At 41.5% G+C, this 22,387-nt stretch overlaps 1 protein-coding gene across 1 annotated transcript in view; it reads right to left on the bottom strand.

Annotated features, from left to right (window-relative positions):
- Positions 1-17,579, bottom strand: part of LOC137519378 (collagen alpha-1(XXI) chain-like) — a 128,691-nt gene extending 111,112 nt beyond the window's left edge. Inside the window, exons 1-3 of the mRNA XM_068238334.1 lie at positions 17,528-17,579; positions 4,973-5,103; positions 1,234-1,794 (exon numbers count right to left, since the gene is read on the bottom strand). Of these exons, the coding sequence (XP_068094435.1) occupies positions 1,234-1,794; positions 4,973-5,075 (664 nt within the window). The 5' untranslated portion in view covers positions 5,076-5,103; positions 17,528-17,579. The remainder of the gene's footprint in view (positions 1-1,233; positions 1,795-4,972; positions 5,104-17,527) is intronic.
- Positions 17,580-22,387: the final 4,808 nt, after the last annotated feature.

Here is a 22,387-nt window from a genome sequence, read left to right as displayed (position 1 = left end):
AAAGTGTATAATAAATTACATTTCTTAGACCCCATTCTGATGCACTATGTTGGCCACTGATAATTCCAGCATGAAAGAAACAACCACTGCAGCTAATCATGTGCACCAGCGCTCAACACTACATTTTAACGTTACAAGTCAAAGTGTACCAAATAACGCCAAACAAATATTCACTCTTCCTTGCAACTTTCATATGCCAGCTGTCTCTTAGTAGGTCTTCTGATTGTTCTCAAATAGACAATCAGATGAACAAAATAGCTTCAAACAGGACATTAAAATTTCTCCACCACAAGCTCTCTTAAAGTACAGTGCTCACAACACGTTGCATGCCCCTTCACCTGCAATCTCATGAAGTACTAATGTGCATTCACCAGAGCCGGTTGCTGACCATTTTATAGACCAGCTCAATAGGCATATAATAATAATAATAATAATAATTAGAACATTTGTATAGCGCTTTTCTCCTGTCGGACTCAAAGCGCTCAAGAGCTGCAGCCACTGGGACGCGCTCAAGAGGCCACCCTGCAATGTTAGGGAGTCTTGCCTTGAACTCCTTACTGAATAGATACTTGACCTAGCCAGGATTTGAACCCTGGTCTCCCATGTCAAAGGCAGAGCCCTTAACCAGTACACTGTATACTCCTCCAATCTCACAGGCTATCCTCTGCCCACTCCATCCTGTTCAACTAGTCCGCTACTGGGGTTGACTCGGTTTGCATGCAAGCATTCCAAACTCAGTACATTCACAAAGCTCACATATCTTCTCTAGAAACTCAAAAAGGTACAGTATATATAAATAACTGACCGACAGACCTGTATATATACAATGGGAACAGCTAATTCATAGGGGCTGCCCTCATGAATATTTAAAAATAAAATATAGTCATTTTTATGAGAATCAAAATTGTATTTTTTGTTAGAAAAAGTAATTTTAACTCTTGAGAACCTGTCTTTATTGGAAAGGTCGATACAGACACATGATTACTGTCTGCTGCAACCATAAACAACTGGATTGGATGATGATCCTTTAATGTCTGTACTGGTTTAGCTTTTTACCTACTGCATATAATTTGCTTGCACAGTGATCAAGTTTGCCTTTACATACTGTACCATAATAAACCAATGATATCTTTCCTTTACATTGTCTTATGTAGTTAAAATATGATCAACATGCTGAAATGAAAAACAATTTATATCTAAATAAGCTAAGAGAAAAGAATTCCAGTACATTACCTTCACATATCTTCTGTTGCATTGTCTCCTTAATCCTGTCTATTGTAGTGTAGTCATCTGCATACAGGACATAATCCGTGGAAGGACTGTTGGCTATTGCCACCAATTCAGACTTTGTTATTTCAGAACCAACACCCACTGCAAACAGAATTATCTTCTGAGCCCTGGCCTGTGCAGCAATCTCCACCACATCATCCTGGGACTTCCCATCTGTGACCACTATTGCAATCCTGTTTTTGGCAAGGTTTGGCCTTTGAGAAGAGGGAAATACATTTTCAGTGGCAAATTTAATTGAACGGCCTGTCTGAGTATTCCCTCCCAAATATTTAATGTTTTTCAGGGCAGTAAGAAGTTGTTGGTTTGTCCAATGTTGTCCAAGCTGAAATTCCAGCCTTGGTGTATCACTGTACTGAACCACAGCCACCTGTGTGTGAGCAAGTCCAATGTTAAAGCTGCTGGTTATGTTGATCAGCCAGTTCTTCGCTATGTCAAAGTCTTTGTAGCCGACACTCCAGGACCCGTCCACAATAAAAACCAAATCATTCACTGCTGTCCTGCAACCTGTCAAAATACAAGCATACGGAGTGATAACTAAAACCAGAATACGAGCATATTTTTTTTGCCTTTTCCTAAACCCCTCCTGGGATTGTTGAAAGCTATAATGCCATGATGTCTGTATACATATGACTGAAATATTTGTACTGATGTACTTTTTCTATTTGTGCTTTAAATGGAAGAATTGTTGAGAATACAAGTGTATTAAGGAAAAAAATAAATCCTAATCAGCACCGGTGTTTGCCTTTATTCATTTTGGGTCTACTAGGGCTTTAAATCATTCATGAAGTAATCTAATATGAAAAAGGCTGGAAATTGTACAGCATCTTCTATTTACAGCTAAAAAACACATTGGCACACAATTTTATTAAAAGCAATGACAAAATGTTCTGAAGGACACAATTGGGTTAAAAATACATTTTAGTGCTGTGAAATGTTTATCTATTATGCCCCAGTGTGTCCCCCAAGAGTCCAAGTTGGACTCATCTTAAGTCCTGCACATGTTCCCTCTGGATGCAGTCTGTGGAGTTTAATGAGGCATGCTTGGAATGTGAGAATCCATGGCCATGGACATGTTTACTATCTGAATCCATATAAAAGTTTGTAAGCTCTATAAAAATGTATACTTTAGGTCCCCTCTTGGGGCTGATACTACAGTACTACCTGTACCCTCTGATGGCGGCCATAGCTGCGGCCATGTGGGACATGTCCATGGGCAGAGGGAGCATTGCCATGGCTGAGAGGGATGTGACTGGAATTCCCTGCAAGTTTGTCCTTACATAGTAGAGGGACCCTGCTAGACTAAGTAGACAAGACAAGACAAGACAAATAACATTTATATTGCGCTTTTCTCCTTGCGGACTCAAAGCGCCAGAACAGAGCAGCAGCCACTAGGGTGCGCTCTATTGGCAGTAGCAGTGTAAGGGAGACTTGCCAAAGGTCTCCTACTGAATTAGTGCTGGCTTACTGAACAGGCAGAGCCGAGATTCGAACCCTGGTCTCCTGTGTCAGAGGCAGAGCCCTTAACCATTACACCATCAGCCAAGTAGAGACTTGTTTTAAGCCCCATCTACACCATATAATTTTTTGTGTGATTCGATTCATCGATTTGATTTGATTCAACCCGACCTGTCCGATCGGGATTCAATTTGATTCACCATTGCAAAACAATGGCAAATCCAATCGAATCCCGATAGGACATGTCGGATTGAATCAAATCACACAAAAAATTGTATGCTGTAGATGGGGCTTTAGAGTGCTGAGTGTGCACAGGATAGTAAGGCTTTGTAGTACAATCTTACCACCTCTTTTTAAGAGACTGTTCAGGTTCACTTTCAGACAACCTTTAAATGATGTTAGTCAAAAGTTGGGTGATGTTAGATGAGGTAATGTGATGGGCATATAACTGAGAGACTGTAGCTCTTTACAATATATACAGTAGTTGTGCAATGAAGCTCCAATGATTTTTTTCTCCAATGAGATAACTTTTCATCTTCTGTTTAACATAACGTTTCAGCACTCTGCATTGAAAAAGTACCAAAAAGTAGGTGAAAAAAAGTACTGTCAAATTTATTCTGAGTATTTTCTTGCTTGCTGGTTGTTTAAAAGGCATTTTATTGATAAGATGTGAAACTCTCACCTAGTATAAAATTTAAGAGAAAAAATGCATTAGACTGGGCCCATTGTGTCTGCAATAATAGTTATCATGTTGTATACATTTTCTAGAATTATTAAATTAAAGAATAAATAACCTTTAACATGTGTAATTTCAATGCAAAATTGACCCTTGATTAATAATGCTGTGTGGATGCATTAGCGATACAGATTTTACAGTCTGAAGGGAGCTAAGAACTCTCTTGCAATTTGTTTACTAGGGATGGCAACACTTAGAAGAACACATGGAGAAGTATGTGATCAGTTTGATCAGCTGATAGATTTGTAAGGTTCTGATTTGCTGTGATGACTTCCTGGTTTAGCACATGATCATGCCCAGCAAATCAGAACCTTAGAAATCTATCAGCTGATCAAACTTCTCACATGCTTCTCCATGAGTTCTCCTTAGCATTGCAGCGCATCATCCGATCAGTGGAAAGGATAATTGGCTGTAGCTTACCTCCCCTGCAGGATCTTTACGCTAGCAGGTGCAGAAAGAGAGCGACCAAAATTGCCTCTGACCCCTCTCACCCTGCTCACTTCATCTTCCAGCGCATGCCTTCAGGAGTAAGATTCCGGTCAATCGCTACCAAAACCTCCAGACACAGGAACAGCTTTTTTCCTCAAGCGGTAGCCATACTTAATGCTGAACCACGTTAGAGCTGCTAGGACTTGAAAGTAATCAGCACAGGACTGAAAATGAACAATTCTCACATTGCTTACTGCCACTATACTTATAATGTTTTTGACCTGTAATATACACATTGTCTGTCCTAGTATTGTTTTTGTTTGTGTTTGTTAAGCAACTGCCAAGACAAATTCCTTGTAGGTGCAAACTTACTTGGCGAAAATAAATTGATTCTGATTCTGATTGTCATCTCTACTGTTTACTTTCCCAGCAGTTTTTACATGTAGACAGCCTAAGTGTGACAGTACCCTTCTTGCCTGACCATTACCCAATGCAGCTCTTTGTTTCCTCAGCCTCCTCCACTGCCTACTTATAAGTATCTAGATGATTTTAGATGTTATGTGCATGTTTACATTTATTTGTATTTAAGTTGCATTACCCTAAGAGCCCTGTTTCCACTATCGCAAATTCGCATGTGTTTTTACACATGCGAATTCACATAGCCAATACAAGTGGATGGGACTGTTTCCACTTGTCAGGATTCCTTTGCGTTTTTCTGTGCAGAAAAAATTCACATACCGCATACCGCTATGCGAATCGCATACAATGTATTTAATAGGGAATTCGCATGCGGTATTGGTATGCGAATTCGCATACGATTTCGCATGGAATCAATGGAAAAGCACACAGGCACTGCCATGGTTAAATTCGCATACATCGTCATCCATGCAAAAGCATATGCAAATTTGCATGAAAATTCACATATAACCGCATGAAAATTTGCATCCGCATGAAAATTTTTATCGCAGCGATTCCCACCGCACAAGTGGAAACGGGCCCTAAAGTATGCTAATCTCTTCTGTGTCTACACATTTATTTTTTGCAAACAAACACGGGACATACCTGCTTGAGTATCTTCTTCATTTATCTGTTGTCTCTGTTGTCCTTCTATAGAGTGTATATGCATTATTATTGTAAGAATGGGGAGTATACAAAAAGGTTTCATTTTGAATGCAGTTGTGGATTTATATGATCTAAAAGAAAAAAATGTACAATCATAAGTTATTAAATTGCAAATCCCTTACATTTCCGAAGGCCTTTGCCTTCTCAAATAACTAATAATGTGGTAAATTAGTAAGGTTAAACCAATACCAACATGCAATTCAGTACTGCAGCTCATAAAGCTGAAACACAAGTAAGGATATGTGTTTAACCTAAAAGTGAAGTACTTCCGAACTTGGCAATGTCTGATCCAAGACACAAGCGCACATAAGTGGTCACATTTTTGCAACTGATTGATTCAAGGTGTGACCCAAAGCAGTTATTTGGATACTCCATTCAAACAGTAGTTGGCTTTAGGTTAGAATCAGAAAATGGTTGATAATGAAGGGAAAATATAGGGTTCAATTTGCATTACCAATAGATTGGGTGGCAAGCTATGGTTTGGCATTGTTAAAGGAGGATGTTGGTTATGTGATAACTTAGGTAAATGTAGTGTTGGGCGAACATCTAGATGTTCGGGTTCGGGCCGAACAGGCCGAACATGGCCGCGATGTTCGGGTGTTTGAGCCGAACTCCGAACATAATGGAAGTCAATGGGGACCCGAACTTTCGTGCTTGGTAAAGCCTCCTTACATGCTACATACCCCAAATTTACAGGGTATGTGCACCTTGGGAGTGGGTACAAGAGGGGGAAAAAATTAGCAAAAAGAGCTTATAGTTTTTGAGAAAATCGATTTTAAAGTTTCAAAGGGAAAACTGTCTTTTAAATGCGGGAAATGTCTGTTTTCTTTGCACAGGTAACATGCTTTTTGTCGGCATGCAGTCATAAATGTAATACAGATAAGAGGTTCCAGGAAAAGGGACCGGTAACGCTAACCCAGCAGCAGCACACGGGATGGAACAGGAGGAGGGCGGCGCAGGAGGAGAAGGCCACGCTTTGAGACACAACAACCCAGGCCTTGCATGAGGACAAGAAGCGTGCGGATAGCAATTTGCATTTTGTCGCCATGCAGTCATAAATGTAATACAGATGAGAGGTTCAATAAACAATAAACAGTAATTGGTGTTGTCCAGAATGCGCACAATGCGTGGGTCGCGTTCAATGCAGTCCTAGGCCGAAGAGGTCATAGCCTAGGGTCACAAAAACCTGTTTATTTGGGCAATTTCAATGGTGGCGAGTCTGACGTACATAAATTGCAGCAATGGCCGTTAGCAACGTCTGAATCTCAAGAAATGTCTCATGCAGGTAGAAGACATATTGTTAGACTTGGGCTCCAAAGATGGGTTCCCTACATCTCTGCAAACCAGAGTTACAGGGCTCCAAATTTGGTAAAATCCCCCATAGGCTTCCATTGCCTCCCTATTTCACTTTCCAAAATCTCACATCTTTTCAAAGGGCAATTGCTCAGCAGTGGCAAATTTTCTAGCATTGTAGGGACCCTTAGGGGGAACATGACTGGTGAGTTTCGGGCCCCTAGGCCAAAGAGGTCATAGCCTAGGGTCACAAAAACCTGTTTATTTGGGCTATTTCAATGGTAGTGATGGTGACGTACATAAATCTCAGCTATGGCCGTTAGCAACGTCTGAATTTCACAAAATGTCTCATGCAGGTAGAAGACATATTGTTAGACTTGTATTCCAAAGATGGGGTCCCTACATCTCTGCAAACCAGAGTTACAGGGGTCCAAAATTGGTAAAATCCCCCATAGACTTTCATTGCCTCCCTATTTCACTTTCCAAAATCTCACATCTTTTCAAAGGGCAATGGCTCAGCAGTACCAAATTTTCTAGCATTGTAGGGACCCTTAGGGGGAACATGACTGGTGAGTTTCGGGCCCCTAGGCCAAAGAGCTCATAGCCTAGGGTCACAAAAACCTGTTTATTTGGGCTATTTCAATGGTAGTGATGGTGACGTACATAAATCTCAGCCATGGCCGTTAGCAACGTCTGAATTTCACGAAATGTCTCATGCAGGTAGAAGACATATTGTTAGACTTGGATTCCAAAGATGGGGTCCCTACATCTCTGCAAACCAGAGTTACAGGGGTCCAAAATTGGTAAAATCCCCCATAGACTTTCATTGCCTCCCTATTTCACTTTCCAAAATCTCACATCTTTTCAAAGGACAATGGCTCAGCAGTACCAAATTTTCTAGCATTGTAGGGACCCTTAGGGGGAACATGACTGGTGAGTTTCGGGCCCCTAGGCCAAAGAGGTCATAGCCTAGGGTCACAAAAACCTGTTTATTTGGGCTATTTCAATGGTAGTGATGGTGACGTACATAAATCTCAGCCATGGCCGTTAGCAACGTCTGAATTTCACGAAATGTCTCATGCAGGTAGAAGACATATTGTTAGACTTGGATTCCAAAGAATCCAAGTCAATGGGCAATGGCTCAGCAGTACCAAATTTTCTAGCATTGTAGGGACCCTTAGGGGGATCATGACTGGTGAGTTTTGCCACTGCTGAGCCATTGCCCTTTGAAATGGTGTGAGATTTTGGAACGGTAAATAGTAGGCCCAATGAAAGCCTATGGGGGATTTTACCAATTTTGGAGCCCTGTAACTCTGGTTTGCAGAGATGTAGGGACCCCATCTTTGGAATCCAAGTCTAACAATATGTCTTCTACCTGCATGAGACATTTCGTGAAATTCAGACGTTGCTAACGGCCATAGCTGAGATTTATGTACGTCAGCATAACTACCATTGAAATTGCCCAAATAAACAGGTTTTTGTGACCCTAGGCTATGACCTCTTTGGCCTAGGGGCCCGAAACTCACCAGTCATGTTCCTCCTAAGGGTCCCTACAATGCTAGAAAATTTGCCCCTGCTGAGCAATTGCCCTTTGAAAAGATGTGAGATTTTGGAACTGTAAATAGGAGGCCCAATGAAAGCCTATGGGGGATTTTACCAAATTTGGAGCCCTGTAACTCTGGTTTGCAGAGATGTAGGGAACCCATCTTTGGAGCCCAAGTCTAACAATATGTCTTCTACCTGCATGAGACATTTCTTGAGATTCAGACGTTGCTAACGGCCATTGCTGCGATTTATGTACGTCAGACTCGCCACCATTGAAATTGCCCAAATAAACAGGTTTTTGTGACCCTAGGCTATGACCTCTTCGGCCTAGGACTGCATTGAACGCGACCTACGCATTGTGCGCATTCTGGACAACACCAATTACTGTTTATTGTTTATTGAACCTCTCATCTGTATTACATTTATGACTGCATGGCGACAAAATGCAAATTGCTATCCGCACGCTTCTTGTCCTCATGCAAGGCCTGGGTTGTTGTGTCTCAAAGCGTGGCCTTCTCCTCCTGCGCCGCCCTCCTCCTGTTCCATCACGTGTGCTGCTGCTGGGTTAGCGTTACCGGTCCCTTTTCCTGGAACCTCTTATCTGTACATGAATTTACATGCATTTATTCACCTGATCAAATGTACCTCTATTTATATCTGTTGCATCAAAAGCAAAAGGAATACAGTGGCCAGTAGAGCTAATAGGCTAAATCCCGAGTTTTCTACAGGAAAATGTTCTGCATAAAATCACTTTGCAAAGAATTGCATGATTTAAGAGTGTTGCATAATAAGTACCTCTGAATATGTTTTGATGTTCATATAGTTATGTTTTGACATTGAATTGTTTGTGAACATGAGTGATACTCACAAAACCTGCCTTACACTATGTCCTCTGACACTTTGTTTTCAGCTGTATGCTCCTTTTTGATTGGCCTGATGAAGCGGGATTGAGCCTGTGAAACGCGTTGCCTATTTTTACTGTGGAGTATAAATAAATTGTTGTTTGACTGTTGATGCCACAGTCCTTCCTTTGTTTGCTTTGTCTGCATGGATGGGATAGGCCCACCACTGCCCCATCGGTTTTAAGCTCATTTAAGTGATTTTTATTCTATTGGCGCCTCTGGAAAGCTTCTACATACTCTTATCTGTATTACATTTATGACTGCATGCCGACAAAAAGCATGTTACCTGTGCAAAGAAAACAGACATTTCCCGCATTTAAAAGACAGTTTTCCCTTTGAAACTTTAAAATCGATTTTCTCAAAAACTATAAGCTCTTTTTGCTAAATTTTTTTCCCCTCTTGTACCCACTCCCAAGGTGCACATACCCTGTAAATTTGGGGTATGTAGCATGTAAGGAGGCTTTACAAAGCACGAAAGTTCGGGTCCCCATTGACTTCCATTATGTTCGGAGTTCGGCTCGAACACCCGAACATCGCGACCATGTTCGGCCCGAACCCGAACATCTAGATGTTCGCCCAACACTACACGTGACCCGTTCGGCCAACCACAGCGCTAGCCGAACGTTCGGGGAACGTTCGGCCATGCGCTCTTAGTTCGGCCATATGGCCGAACAGTTTGGCCGAACACCATCAGATGTTCGGCCGAACTCGAACATCACCCGAACAGGGTGATGTTCTGCAGAACCCGAACAGTGGCGAACACTGTTCGCCCAACACTAGGTAAATGTTAAGAATTATTCAGGGAAAGTATTCAGATTAGCTGTAGATTTAAGGCTACTTTTCCACCAAGACGTTGCGTTTTAGGGGACGTTATGGTCGCATAACGTGCCCCTAACGCAACTCATGGTGGTGTTGAAGTTGACGTCAGATTGAGCTGCGTTATGCAGCTCTCAAAGCAGCCGCTCTAGGTTAGTGATAGGAAGTCCGGATCTTTTTAAGGATTCGGATCATTTGAATCGGATCGTTGAAAAGATCCGGATCTTTGAACCGAATAATTTGAATCATTTTACTAGGGAAGCAGACTGGGTGAAATGACTAGCAGGACAGGACTTTCCCCGCACTGTACTTTCTGTATGTTCCTGTTTCTTCCAGACAGACATCCACTGTGAACTGAATCTTTCATTGTGATGATCCGGATGATTTGACTCACAAAAAAGATCCGGATCAAATGAAGGATTCGTTCATGATCCGGACAACACAACAGTCCCACCACGAGTCACCACAGTGCAGGGAATATTAATTAGCCATGTGGCTGGCTGCTGAGGAGGAGGGGAGACCTCCTCCTCCAACATTACTGAGCATGTGCAAACAGTCTAACGTGGCTTAGCCCAGTATAACGTACAGCATGCAGCACTTTATTTAAACGTGCTGCGTTACTATATAACGCAACGTGTGCACTGTGAACAGCACATTGATTTTACAGTGCTGTGAGTTAGGCTGCGTTACTGGCTGCTGTAACATGGGACTTTAACGTCCCACTGTGAAACCAGCCTTAATCTATGCATGTCAAGATGGGGAGCGTAACAGAGAGGATAAAAGTATGACTAGTGGGAAAGAGGTAAGATTAATATTAGGGCTTGGCATTCTGGGAGGTTACAGTTAAAGTCAAAAAGTGGAATCAGAGGCAGGAGAGATCATGTAGGGGAACCATTTTTAGAATATAAGAGTCCTGCAATTAACCTGAATGCTGATGCTGTAAGAAAGTGCATGAGTGCCATTGCCAACACATACTCATTAGCCCAAGCTGATAGCATTCCTTGAATATCTGTACAGTGATTTTCAAATTCAAGTGCAGAATTGAGAAGATGGGTAGTGACTGATGTGTTCTTGCTAAACTGAACATCTAAGAAATGGAAGCATTTGGGAGTAGGACATTTAGTTCTATGAGCATGTACAGTACATTTGCTTACAACATTCTGCTGGCTACAGCCAACAAACATTTGTTAGCATTGGCAAAGTTAAAGAGATCAACAGGAAACCTGGAGAGTAACTGGAACTATCAACTGTGTAAACATTTGGTATGTTTGTTAACCTTAAATTCTGTGCAATATTTTTCAAGTTTGTTATACATTTTTATGTTTCTTACATATTAAGTGGTTGACTGCAGATTTGGATGCCTGCTGTTCTGCAGTGCAATGTTATTACATTAATAAATGAAAAAAAAAAGAGTTGCTTGTGTATTGTATGTATGACAACAGCTAGCCACATAGGCCAATAGAGAAAAAAAAACTCTAAAAAATATGTGCTAGCAGCAATAAAAACAAATGTCCTGAAGTTTCTGTTTTATGCATGAAGTAAAGCTCCCTGTTATTATATGTGAAACCCGCTCACATTCCAGTTCCTGCAATTCAGCTTTATTCTCGGAACTACAACTCTACTGCAGATATTGGCACGAAGTGAAGGAAAGGAAGACTCTCTAGTCAGTGAATGACTATTACTACAATTTTCCTACTGAAATTGATCCACAATTTTCAAATTCCAGGGTTGCCATCTGTATGTTTAAACGCCGTTACTAACTTTGGGAACAATAAAAAGGAGTTGGATGGTGGGTCATCCCTAATAACCTCCATTACTGCATTCCAGGACCCTGTCTGAAGCAACCCACAAGTGGTGCGTGCTACATGTTCTCTTCTAGAATGGACTGCAGGAGACCAAATCAATTCAATGACATAATGGCCATCCTCCGCAAAGAGCAGGACACTGGCTTGGGGGAGATTTTGAGGGTACCTGAAGGTGTTTGAGGGGTATGTACTCTTACTAGCATTAGATGAGAAGTGAAAAGGGGGGGGGGGGGGCAGGATAGAAAAAGGGTAATTTGTAATGGACATGGCCTTTAGTTTGGCCCAAAGTTTGGGTTAAGGCTATGGGTAATTGTTCAGTTACCAGAAGTTAATGGTTAAGGTTAGTATTAGTCATTAGCAAGAGGAAAAGGTTGGTTGGTGATGGGGTAAACATTAGTACTATTAGGAGCTTAGGGCTTAGAAAGGACAGTTTGGGGCAGCATAAAAAAATATGTTCCAGAATTACGCAGCAAAGAGACATTTCCAGTAAATAACCAATGTGATGAAAAACCAAGAGGGCAAACATATTGAGTTACTAATCAGGGGCCAGCTTTACAGTATTTTGTGGTTCTTTTTCAGAAGGTGCAGTTATTTGCAAAGCCACATTAACTATCCTCTATAAAACAAGAGACATGAAATTAGGGTGCATACAATTTGATGGAATTCAGCCAATTCTAAGGAGATCATATACTGTACATATTGGTATTTTTATGGAGCAGACATCTACAATTAAGATGTCTGATACAAATGAATGTGATCATACAATATATTACCAGTTCATAAAGTAATGTCTAATAAAAGATCTATGATTTATAGTCACTGCAGTGAGCACATTCAAATTGCCCAAGGTTGTATAATTAAGTGAGTGCAACCATTAATTCAAGTGTCTATATATATTCTTATAGCCTTGGGAGTATGTGGACCAGATAAAAGGGCCATTGGTTCAGGCATTGATTTATTGCTGAGATTAGAAGGTCAGCACCACTTGCAAATATGATTACTGAACAGGAAACCTGGAAGCAACTAAGATCTGACAACTAGCAGGAGGAAGGGGCAATTTTTAACCTCCTTGCCGGTTATCCCGAGCTGAGCTTGGGGTAACTCACACAGGAGGATTGCTCTGGATTTTTGCAATTTTTTTTTCCCTACACGTAGCTAGAATTTGCTAGCTGCATGTGGTACCGCTACCCACCGATTCGCCGCTACCCGCCGTGCCGAGCCGCCCCCCCCCCCAGACCCCTGCGCAGCCTGGCCAATCAGTGCCAGGCAGTGCTGAGGGGTGGATCAGGATTCCCTCTAATGTCCCGACGTCCATGACGTTGGTGACATCATCCCGCCCTGTCGCCATGGCGACCGGGGAAGCCCAGTAGGAAATCCCGTTCTGAACGGGATTTCCTGCTTACTCTGATCGCCGGAGGCGATCGGAGTGAGTGGGGGGATGCCGCTGCTCAGCGGCTATCATGTAGCTAGCGCTAGGCTAGCTACATGATTAAAAAAAAATTTTTTTAAAGTGCTGCGCTGCCCCCTTGCCGTAAGAATTGGACCGGCAAGGGGGTTAGTCCATACATGATAACAGCTGTATGCAGCTATAGTGTGAATCTACAGACAGTGCTCCTTAATTACCTGTAGGCCAGAATGGGAACTGCAAGTCCTTGAGCACAGTGAAAGGCCATCTGCTGGTGGATGGCGAAAGTCCAGGATAGTCCAACACCATACTATCTCCAGGAGGCAGGAAATGGCAGTACATTATTTCTAACACTCGCTCTTTTATGTCACATATGTAATTTATCACATCTATCTACCTATGTATTCTACGGCATTAAGCCATCTGTGAACTTAGAAAAAAGAAAATCTTGAGCATTTTAGAGGGAAAAAAATGCATAATTTTAAATGGACTGTTTGATCAAGAGCAAAATGTCTTCTCTGAAGCTGTAATAATTGCTAACAACATGCTTAACTTTTCAAAAAAGGTTACCTGAGTAAGTTGTCTTTTTGGATTTCTCAATGGGTCGGATTTACTGAGGTTCTCCAGGCTGAATTTAACTAGAGAACATAAGTGATCATAAGTGACTGTACATACCTGGCATATATTTATTAAATATTGTCTACAATTTTGGGGGTATGGTAAGAATTAACTGCTCTCCCCGGACAACAGTGTGGCTTTTTGAAAGGGAACTAGTACTTGTTTTACTATTGCTGAATTTACACTGTTGCAGATAAAGTTTTTTTTTTTTACTTAAAAAGATTCAGCCTATTTAGGTTTTAATAAAAAGTTTTCAGCATAGATGTACGTATGTGACTGGAACTGCAGGAACGCTAACTCACTAACTGTTCCACATTGCTCATTATGATCTCATATGATCCAGATAAAAGTGGCAAGGCCCATTTCATTTCAGCTGTACTCGGGACAGATTTCAAATTACCATACTTGGGCAGAGACTTGATGGGGGGTTGGGGGAGAGAGGTACAATGACTTGTTAGCAGGAAGCTCAGGTGAGATTTATTACACGCACACTTGGACTACTGTAACAAGAGGCAGTTGTTAATAGGAAGCATAAGGGCCTAGTGATCATCATTACTAATGGTGGATTTCATTTTGAAAGAAGTGAAACATGACACATACTCATATTTTTAGTTCCTGTGATGTATAGGGATTTGTACGTTCAAGTGGGTGTTGTAGACCCTGGCTCAACTTTTCTTCTGTGATTTCTCACTGAAGATGTTTTCATATCTTATCATTAAAATACCTTTATTTAGTGCCCATCAAGCAAAAAGGTCCTCGGAATAAGTCCTCGTCGTATTAGTTATAAGTACTTTTTCACTTACAAGGTTTTAAAAGGGTATTTTGAAGACACAATGGGACAACAACTATGGTGGAAAAACTCAGAAGAAAATGTATTGAATAAGTGGAGGCCCCATCAAACTTTTGCAGCAAAGAACTATGATATCTAGTATGAGATAATCCGATCCGAACCGAGATCTAGTTATAACTACTAGAGAGACACATGTGGCTCTTACTTTTCTGTGTTTGCATTGTTTACATGTCTAACCATTAAAACATTATTTAATCAATACATCATAAAAGTGACCTTGTAGTGGGTCACTTGTCTAAATAGGTAACAGTGTTGCATATTGAGCAACTTTACCACTCCAGAAGCACTGGCTTTCACTAACTGAGATTTCGAGAGATGCAATAAGCCTCTATATGAGATTGCTCTATGGACTCATATAACAACCCCCACCTCCTTTTCCATGTGATCAGTATCCTGCTACTGCATTGGCTTCAAGGCCAGTCTATGATTGATGTAGCCAGGGGAGTAGCTTGGTCATAAGTGGTGGCAGGGGCTTGGCCAAGGATTGGCAGGGTCCTGACAATGGTGGAATGGGGTATTTTTGGATTTTTAAACCAGAAAGGTTAACAAGAACCTGAAATGTAGCAAAAACCTGTGTGCAACCCGTTTAGGGAGTAAAGACAGTACTGAGACTGACTTGTGCTGTTATTTTATATGGTGCAACTGCCACACTTACGTCTTTACATGGGCAGCAGAAAGCGGCGAATTACTCTCCTCTATCAGCTGCCCTGTTCACCAGCCAGACACTTGCTAGTGCTCAACACAGGCACTGGACAGGCATCCATCCCTTTAAGGCACGTCTGGCTGTGGCCTCTGCATCCCGTGACAAACTCTGAAATTTACTACATAAGATTGGGAGGCTGAACTGCCTGAAAAGTGTGCAGTTCAGCAAAAGAGGCCTAGAGAGGAACTTTAACCCAGGATTGAAATTCATCCCAATCAGTAGCTGATACCCCATGGCAGATATTGTGGTTAAACCCCTCCCACAGTGTGATGTCATGACCATGGTCCTGACAGCTTGCTGTCTGTGTCTTGTTGCATTGTGGGAAATTAAGACTTTTTCCAACTGCCAAGCAAACATAGAACTGTCAGTAACAAACATTTCGTACAGATCACCTGGCAGAACTAAAAGATGTCACCAACAGTGATAAATTTCAGAATGTAAATCAGGGAGAGGAAAGATTTTACAATGGGCAAACACCGACTAAATAACCTATAAATGAATATTTTCAAATATAAGCAATTTTATTTTTTATGTAATTTTCACTAAAGTTTCTCTTAAAATGGCATAAGACTTGCTGAAACAGTACTGATGAATCAAATATACATTTAAGAATACAAAGTAACAGTTTAAAGTATGACCTTAACAGAATAATCAAAGGGGAACTCCATGGAGTGTCTGACTTAAATACATTGTTTATCATTAACACTGCAGGAGGTTTGGCCAAACTGAGTTCATTTAAATTAAAACTGAAATAGACAGTAAGTATTTAACTAATAGAACCTTGGTCATTTTATTTATCCATATCCTGGAGTTGTAATTTTGTGAGACAATCAAGAGTGTCCATTTAACTTCCCCAAATGGACGTTAGTTTGGCCTAAGACCTAGAGGTCTCAGCCTGCACTGAAGGTATCAGTGAAAATGTCTCATTACATAGAGAGTGTCAAGAAGGGATAAAGTGAATGTAGGTAGTGAGAGGACCTTAAGCAGAAGACATAGTGTGAAAGGGACCTAACATGCAGGATTTTATAGTATTGGGGTCTTACCACACTACATACATGGACGCACTTCCGATGCGGTGTGGCGTGTTCCAGCATAATAAAGTACAGCATGCTGTTCATTACTGGCTGACTGATGAGGTGCAATGATAAAGTGTATGGATTGTATGCTGCACTATATGGGTCATACTACAGCAATACCGTGTAATGCCACAGTTCATACATTGTAAAATTACCCTTAGGCTAGACTTCTCTATCTTGCTGCTCTGACATCCCTACTTCTCTGCCAAGAGATTAGAAGCAGAAGCAATGCACAATTCTAGATGCAGACATACTGGATATACATTTCAGCACTACATTTATTTATTGATCATAATATGTGACATAAAATGAGCAAATCCAGCTGATCAGATTGTGGATTAAATCTGAGTATTCAGCTATACCATGTAGAGTTCAGAGTATAAGTACCGGTAAATGCATGTGGGCAGCATGATGGCATAGAGGATAGCAGGTTTGCCTTGTCACACTGGAGTCCCTCATTAGGACTAGCAATGGTCTGTGAAATGCAAATAATTCTGTCTTCCGTTGATATTCAATGTAAATCACATTCAATTTAGAATTGGGCCAATCATATTCAGCAGTAAGTGAATCCAATTGTCCCAATTTCAAGATGCATACAATTAGCATTACATTTTAATGCAAGCCAGAAATATTTGCATCTAACTGACCATCTCCAGTCATGACACTATCTGCATGAAGTTTTGTATGATGAAGTTTTGTATGATTGTTGCATAAGTTGCCTCCAGTCACTCTGGTTTCCTCCACCACCCTAAAAACAGTTAATTTGTTCCCCAAAAACTGGCCTTACACCATGGTAAATATCAGAATATGACTATTTTAAGTGCAATCGTTTGTGAGTTTCTTAAAGGGGCAGTTAATGACATGGCTATGAACTCTGTAGAGCACTACAGAAGATGTCAACACTTTGGTTCCTAGCACATAAATGCATCTATAAAACATAGCATTACTATTGTTTAGTATTTATATAGCGCCAGCATCTTCTGCAGCGCTGTACAGAGTTTATTGTCTTGTCACTTAACTGTCCCTCAGAGGGGCTCACAATCTAACCCCTATCATAGTCACATGTCTATGTATGTATCGTGTAGTGTATGTATTGTGTAGTCTATGGCCAATTTAGGGGGAAGCCAATTAACTTATCTGTATGTTTTTGGGATGTGGGAGGAAACTGAAATGCCCGGAGGAAATCCACACGGACACGAGGAGAACATACAAACTCTGTGCAGATAATGCCCTAGCTGGATAAATATATTATACAAATGAAATAAGCACAATTGTTCTCATTCATTGTGTAAATAACTTTAAAGAATTCTAGAAATTAATTTTGCAGTCAGGACATCTTTCTAATCTTTCTAATAAATATGTTTATTGCTGTACATCTTTCCAGAAAAGAAGGAAACCACCCCCAATAACATGTTAAGAAGGATGTAAGTACTAATATGAGTTTAAGTTTTTGAAAATCAGCATAGAAGTTGTGTAACTTACCTTCTTTATCACTTGATAGTGTCCAGGCTGCTGTGTCACTGCATTGCACACATGTAGGACTGCTGTAAAGAGCAGGCAGAGTGTTGCTGTTTCAGCACAGGGAATCAGTTTATGCCCTTAAGCTTTTTCCTGTCATATGTGCACAGACTGCCTGATGCTGCCTGATATCATGCTTGAGCTCAGTTCTAACCCTGCCCACCATATGAATATGGAAGCAAGAGAATATTTAAAGTATTGTTTATAGGGGGAGCAGCATAAATAAGACATGCAGAAGGCAAGGCTCAGAGGGATGATAATGAAGCAGAGTTACAGAAACTGATGGTAAGATAATAATGCACGTATAAAGGGATTGAATAAAAAATGCAAAATATTAAATTAGTGGATAAGATATGAGGCGCCCAATTAGAAATTTTGTATAAATTGTATCAGAGCTTGTATCTGACGACACGTGCTCTTAGTAATGAAAACATTGATTCGTAATAGAATAAAAATATCTTTTCATTTATTGTATGCAATCAGCACTGTGACAACGCGTTTCTCGGCGTCACAGTGCTGATTGCATACAATAAATGAAAAGATATTTTTATTCTATTACGAATCAATGTTTTCATTACTAAGAGCATGTGTCGTCAGATACAAGCTCTGATACAATTTATACAAAATTTCTAATTGGGCGCCTCCTATCTTATCCACTGATACTTGCACCCTACCTAGTAGGGTTTATTTGCCCCGCTTGTATAGCGAGCCGAATATTTTTTCATTTGGAGTTGCGACCGACATCTAACAAGAAAAGGCCGAGTGGGGACGGTATTTCTCCATCTGCTCTAATGAGTGGTTGCCTCTGGAGCAACCCAGACTTGTGAGTATATCTTCACCGAAATTACTTCACCCTAAATCCAATAAGGCGATATTACACCAGATCGGGCTCCCGGTGGTCGGGTGCATTTTCGTTTGTGTTTCACCAAAATATTAAATTGTTCCTAGAGTGAACATGCCAGGTTGAAAAGATGGCCAAACTACATTTTTTTCACATAAAGGAAGTTCTACCATCCCTGTCCTCAAATTATTTACGGCGCTCCTGCAAAGCCCTCCATACTGGGTAACATATATGCAATATTATGCTGTAATGTAAAGTAAACAATGTACATTACAACCAGGGGCGTAGCAATCAATATAGCAACCACAGCGGTTGCTATGGGGCCTGGGGCAGCCCTACGTCACAGGGGGCCCGGGGTCAGAGGACTTTTTTTTTTACTATTATAATAATGCTGGCCCGCGACCCGCACCCCCCCCCCTAAGAGCGGGCCGGCGAGGAAGGAGGAGGAGTGAGTGACATCAACGGCCTCACTGAGAGGGAGTGCAGCAGACCGCAGACTGTGACTGGAGCTGAAGGCCTGCCTGGATTGTGCATCAGCCGACCCGCACCCGACCCGTCACCCGACTTGACCCCACGCCAGTGTAAGTATGTATGTGTGTACCTGTCCTGTATGGGTAACTTATATGGGGGCGGGGGGGCTGCAGTGGCACCTATATGGCTGGCTAACCTATATGGGGTGGGGGGGCTGCAGTGGCACCTATATGGCTGGCTAACCTATATGGGGGGCTGAAGTGGCACCTATATGGCTGGCTAACCTATATGGGGGGGGGGGGGGGCTGCAGTGGGGAAATCTGCTGCCAATAAGATTGCATTTCGTGGGGAAATCTGCTGCCAATAAGATTGCATTTTGTGGGGAAATCTGCTTCCAATAAGATTGCATTTTGTGGGGAAATCTGCTGCCAATAAGATTGCATTTTGTGCGGAAATCTGCTGCCAATAAGATTGTATTTTGTGGGGAAATCTGCTGCCAATAAGATTGCATTTTGTGTGGAAATCTGCTGCCAATAAGATTGCATTTTGTGGGGAAATCTGCTGCCAATAAGATTGCATTTTGTGGGGAAATCTGCTGCCAATAAGATTGCATTTTGTGGTCGGCCGGCCCTCCACCATGTGGTCTGGAAAAAAAAACGGCCCTCCATGCCCGCAAAGTTGGACAGCACATTGCTAAGGTCTTGTATATTTGGCACCACCCATGACCATGCCCACATGCTGTTGTGATCGTCCTCTCTTTTGGAAATCAAAATATGGTCACCCTATGTGCTGGGGGGCAGTGGCACCCATGTCTGGCTAACCTATATGCTGGGGGGGGGGGGGCAGTGGCACTCATGTCTGGCTAAACTAAAGTATATGCTGGGGGGGGGGCAGTGGAACCCATGTCTGGCTAAACTATATGCTGGGGGGGGGGGCAGTGGCACCCATGTCTGGCTAACCTATATGCTGGGGGGGGGCAATGGCACCCATGTCTGGTTAATCTATATGCTGGGGTGGCAGTGGCACCCATGTCTGGCTAACCTATATGCTGGGGGGGGGGCAGTGGCACCCATGTCTGGCTAACCTATATGCTGGGGGGGGCAATGGCACCCATGTCTGGTTAATCTATATGCTGGGGGAGGCAGTGACACCCATGTCTGGCTAACCTATTTGCTGTGGGGGGTGGCAGTGTCACGCATGTCTGGCTAACCTATATGCTTTGTGGGGTTGGAAGGTCGTGGGGCAGGGGGGGCCCATAACATTTTTTTTTGCTATGGGGCCCAATCATTTCTAGCTACGCCCCTGATTACAACCATAATGTAAATAATTATCTACCAGTGAAGTTGCAGAAGCGTAGGTAACCCTTTAGCATCAGAAACCGCTGTGTGGTTACACTCAGGTACATCATCTTAACAGATTAGCTGTAGAAAAAACAAGGCAGTCCGGTGAAAAAGACCGAAGATTACTGAAGCAGGGGTGTAAAATAAAGCTTTATTGTGTTGATGTTACATTTCCTGTCTGGTGCTGAGGAAAAAAAATACCTTTGAGCTAGAAGATATATTTACCAAGTCCTTAAAATGTAACATGCTTCTTCGGAGGCTCCGGGTATAATGTCTCTGAAGAAGCGTGAGAGCACAAAACAGTCTTTAGGCCGCCCTGTATTCTCTACCACCCACAGCACAGCTCCCAGGTATCTCTAAAATGTTATACTTCGATAGTGACGCTTGCAAGGCTTATCAGCGCTCTGTCACCTGTGCATGGCTTTAACACTGCAATAAAAATGGTTTGATATGCGGCAATTCCAGGTTTTCCTTGCTATCTCTACCTGTCTATAGCTCTGTAGCTATTCCCAGATTGTGTGGGGGACACTCTCATGTTGTGGAAAGAAATCAAGAATGCCCATTTCTCTTCCTTACTATATGGAGGATTAAATAATATCTATATTTCAGTGTATACCAGAGAAGAAAAATTACAGATGTTAAAAGCAAAGGGTAGTCATACATTGACCCTATTTAGTTTTTGTCTTCCCTTAATGCAGAAAGTGATACCTAAGCATCAGTGACTGTGATAGAGGGGTTCATATATAGTATCCAGTATAATTCTGCAGTGTAATTAGAAAAGATAGCCAAAAATGTGCAATATGTGTAATACAGACTCTATTAAAGCGGTATCGTCACCATAAAAATCAAATTTCAACAGCAACTGGTCTGAGTGTATTAAGTGATAAAGATGCTCATCCTGCATTCAAAACTTTCAAAATGTTTTCTGCTGTTATGATTTAGAGTTATCACATAATTAAGGAACACTGGCCCTTTAGTAGTCGTGCCAAAGAATTGCATGCTGGGGGTTCTTTTTATCTATAATCTATTCCTCCTCTTCCCTTTATTTCCCTGCCAGCTTCTTATCTGAAACCTAATCCCCTACTCACTTGTGTTTACAAGCAAGGCTGAGGTGACTCAGCGATTGGAGGAGACAAGAAAAAAATAAAGGGCAGAAATGACATCACGAGTTAGCCTTAACTGTGGGCAAAAGACATGGCCCCCACCATGAACAGAATTCTCGTAATTTACTATATAACATTCACTGAAATCAAAACGTGGACAGTATAATACATGTGTTATGTAAGTAGATCAAGTGTTTATCTACTTATATATGTGTTTTTTTTCCCTGGCATAGTATGGCTGATCCTACCGCTTTTACACATAGTAAAAGGGCACATCAGAAATAAAAACGTGTATATGTAAAAACGGTAAAGGGCAAAGACGCGCCCAGAGCAGATAAAATGCGTTAAAAACAAATAAAATGAAAAAAAGCTAGGTGGCTTACCTCAATGAAGACAAATTCACGTATTAATAGAACTTAATTGCACTGGCAATGCGTTTCCTGGGTGCATACCCACTTCCTCAGGTCAAATAGCAGTGCTTAATAGTGCTTGTAGCCATAAATAAGGCGCAGAGAGGCGCCTTATTTGTGGCTACAAACACTATTAGGTACTGTTATTTGGCCTGGGGAAGTGGGTATGCACCCACAAAACTTGTTGCCAGTGCAAAAAAATTCTATTAATACGTGAATTTGTCTTCATTGAGGTAAGCCACCTAGCTTTTTTCATTTTATTTGTTTTTTACTCATTTTATCTTCTCTGGGCGCCTCTTTCCCCTTTATTCTGTAACTTCCCCCTCCTTTTGGAAGGGGAATCATCCCTGACCAATTTAGGTCATTTGAGCAATTTTGGCAATTTTTATTATCCCTACTTTCTTTCCATGTAAAAAGGGTGGCTGGAAAAAGGGGTGTCTGAAATAGCTGATTAACGTGATTTTAGTTATAGAAGGTTGCTGGATATAGCCGATTAACATGATTTTGTTTATAAAAGGGCACCAGATATATCGGATAAAGGGGATTATGTTTATTAAAGGAAGCCGGATATGGCCGATAAACATAATTTAATTTTTAAAAGGGAGCTGGATCTAGCTGATAAGCGTGATTTCTGTTTGTTGCCAATGAGCGTGATTCCG

The sequence above is a fragment of the Hyperolius riggenbachi genome, chromosome 5 (assembly GCF_040937935.1).
Source record: "Hyperolius riggenbachi isolate aHypRig1 chromosome 5, aHypRig1.pri, whole genome shotgun sequence".
NCBI classification, from domain to species: domain Eukaryota; kingdom Metazoa; phylum Chordata; class Amphibia; order Anura; family Hyperoliidae; genus Hyperolius; species Hyperolius riggenbachi.
The sequence above is the reverse complement of the archived record's forward strand: the minus strand, read 5'-3'. Positions and strand labels throughout refer to the sequence as shown.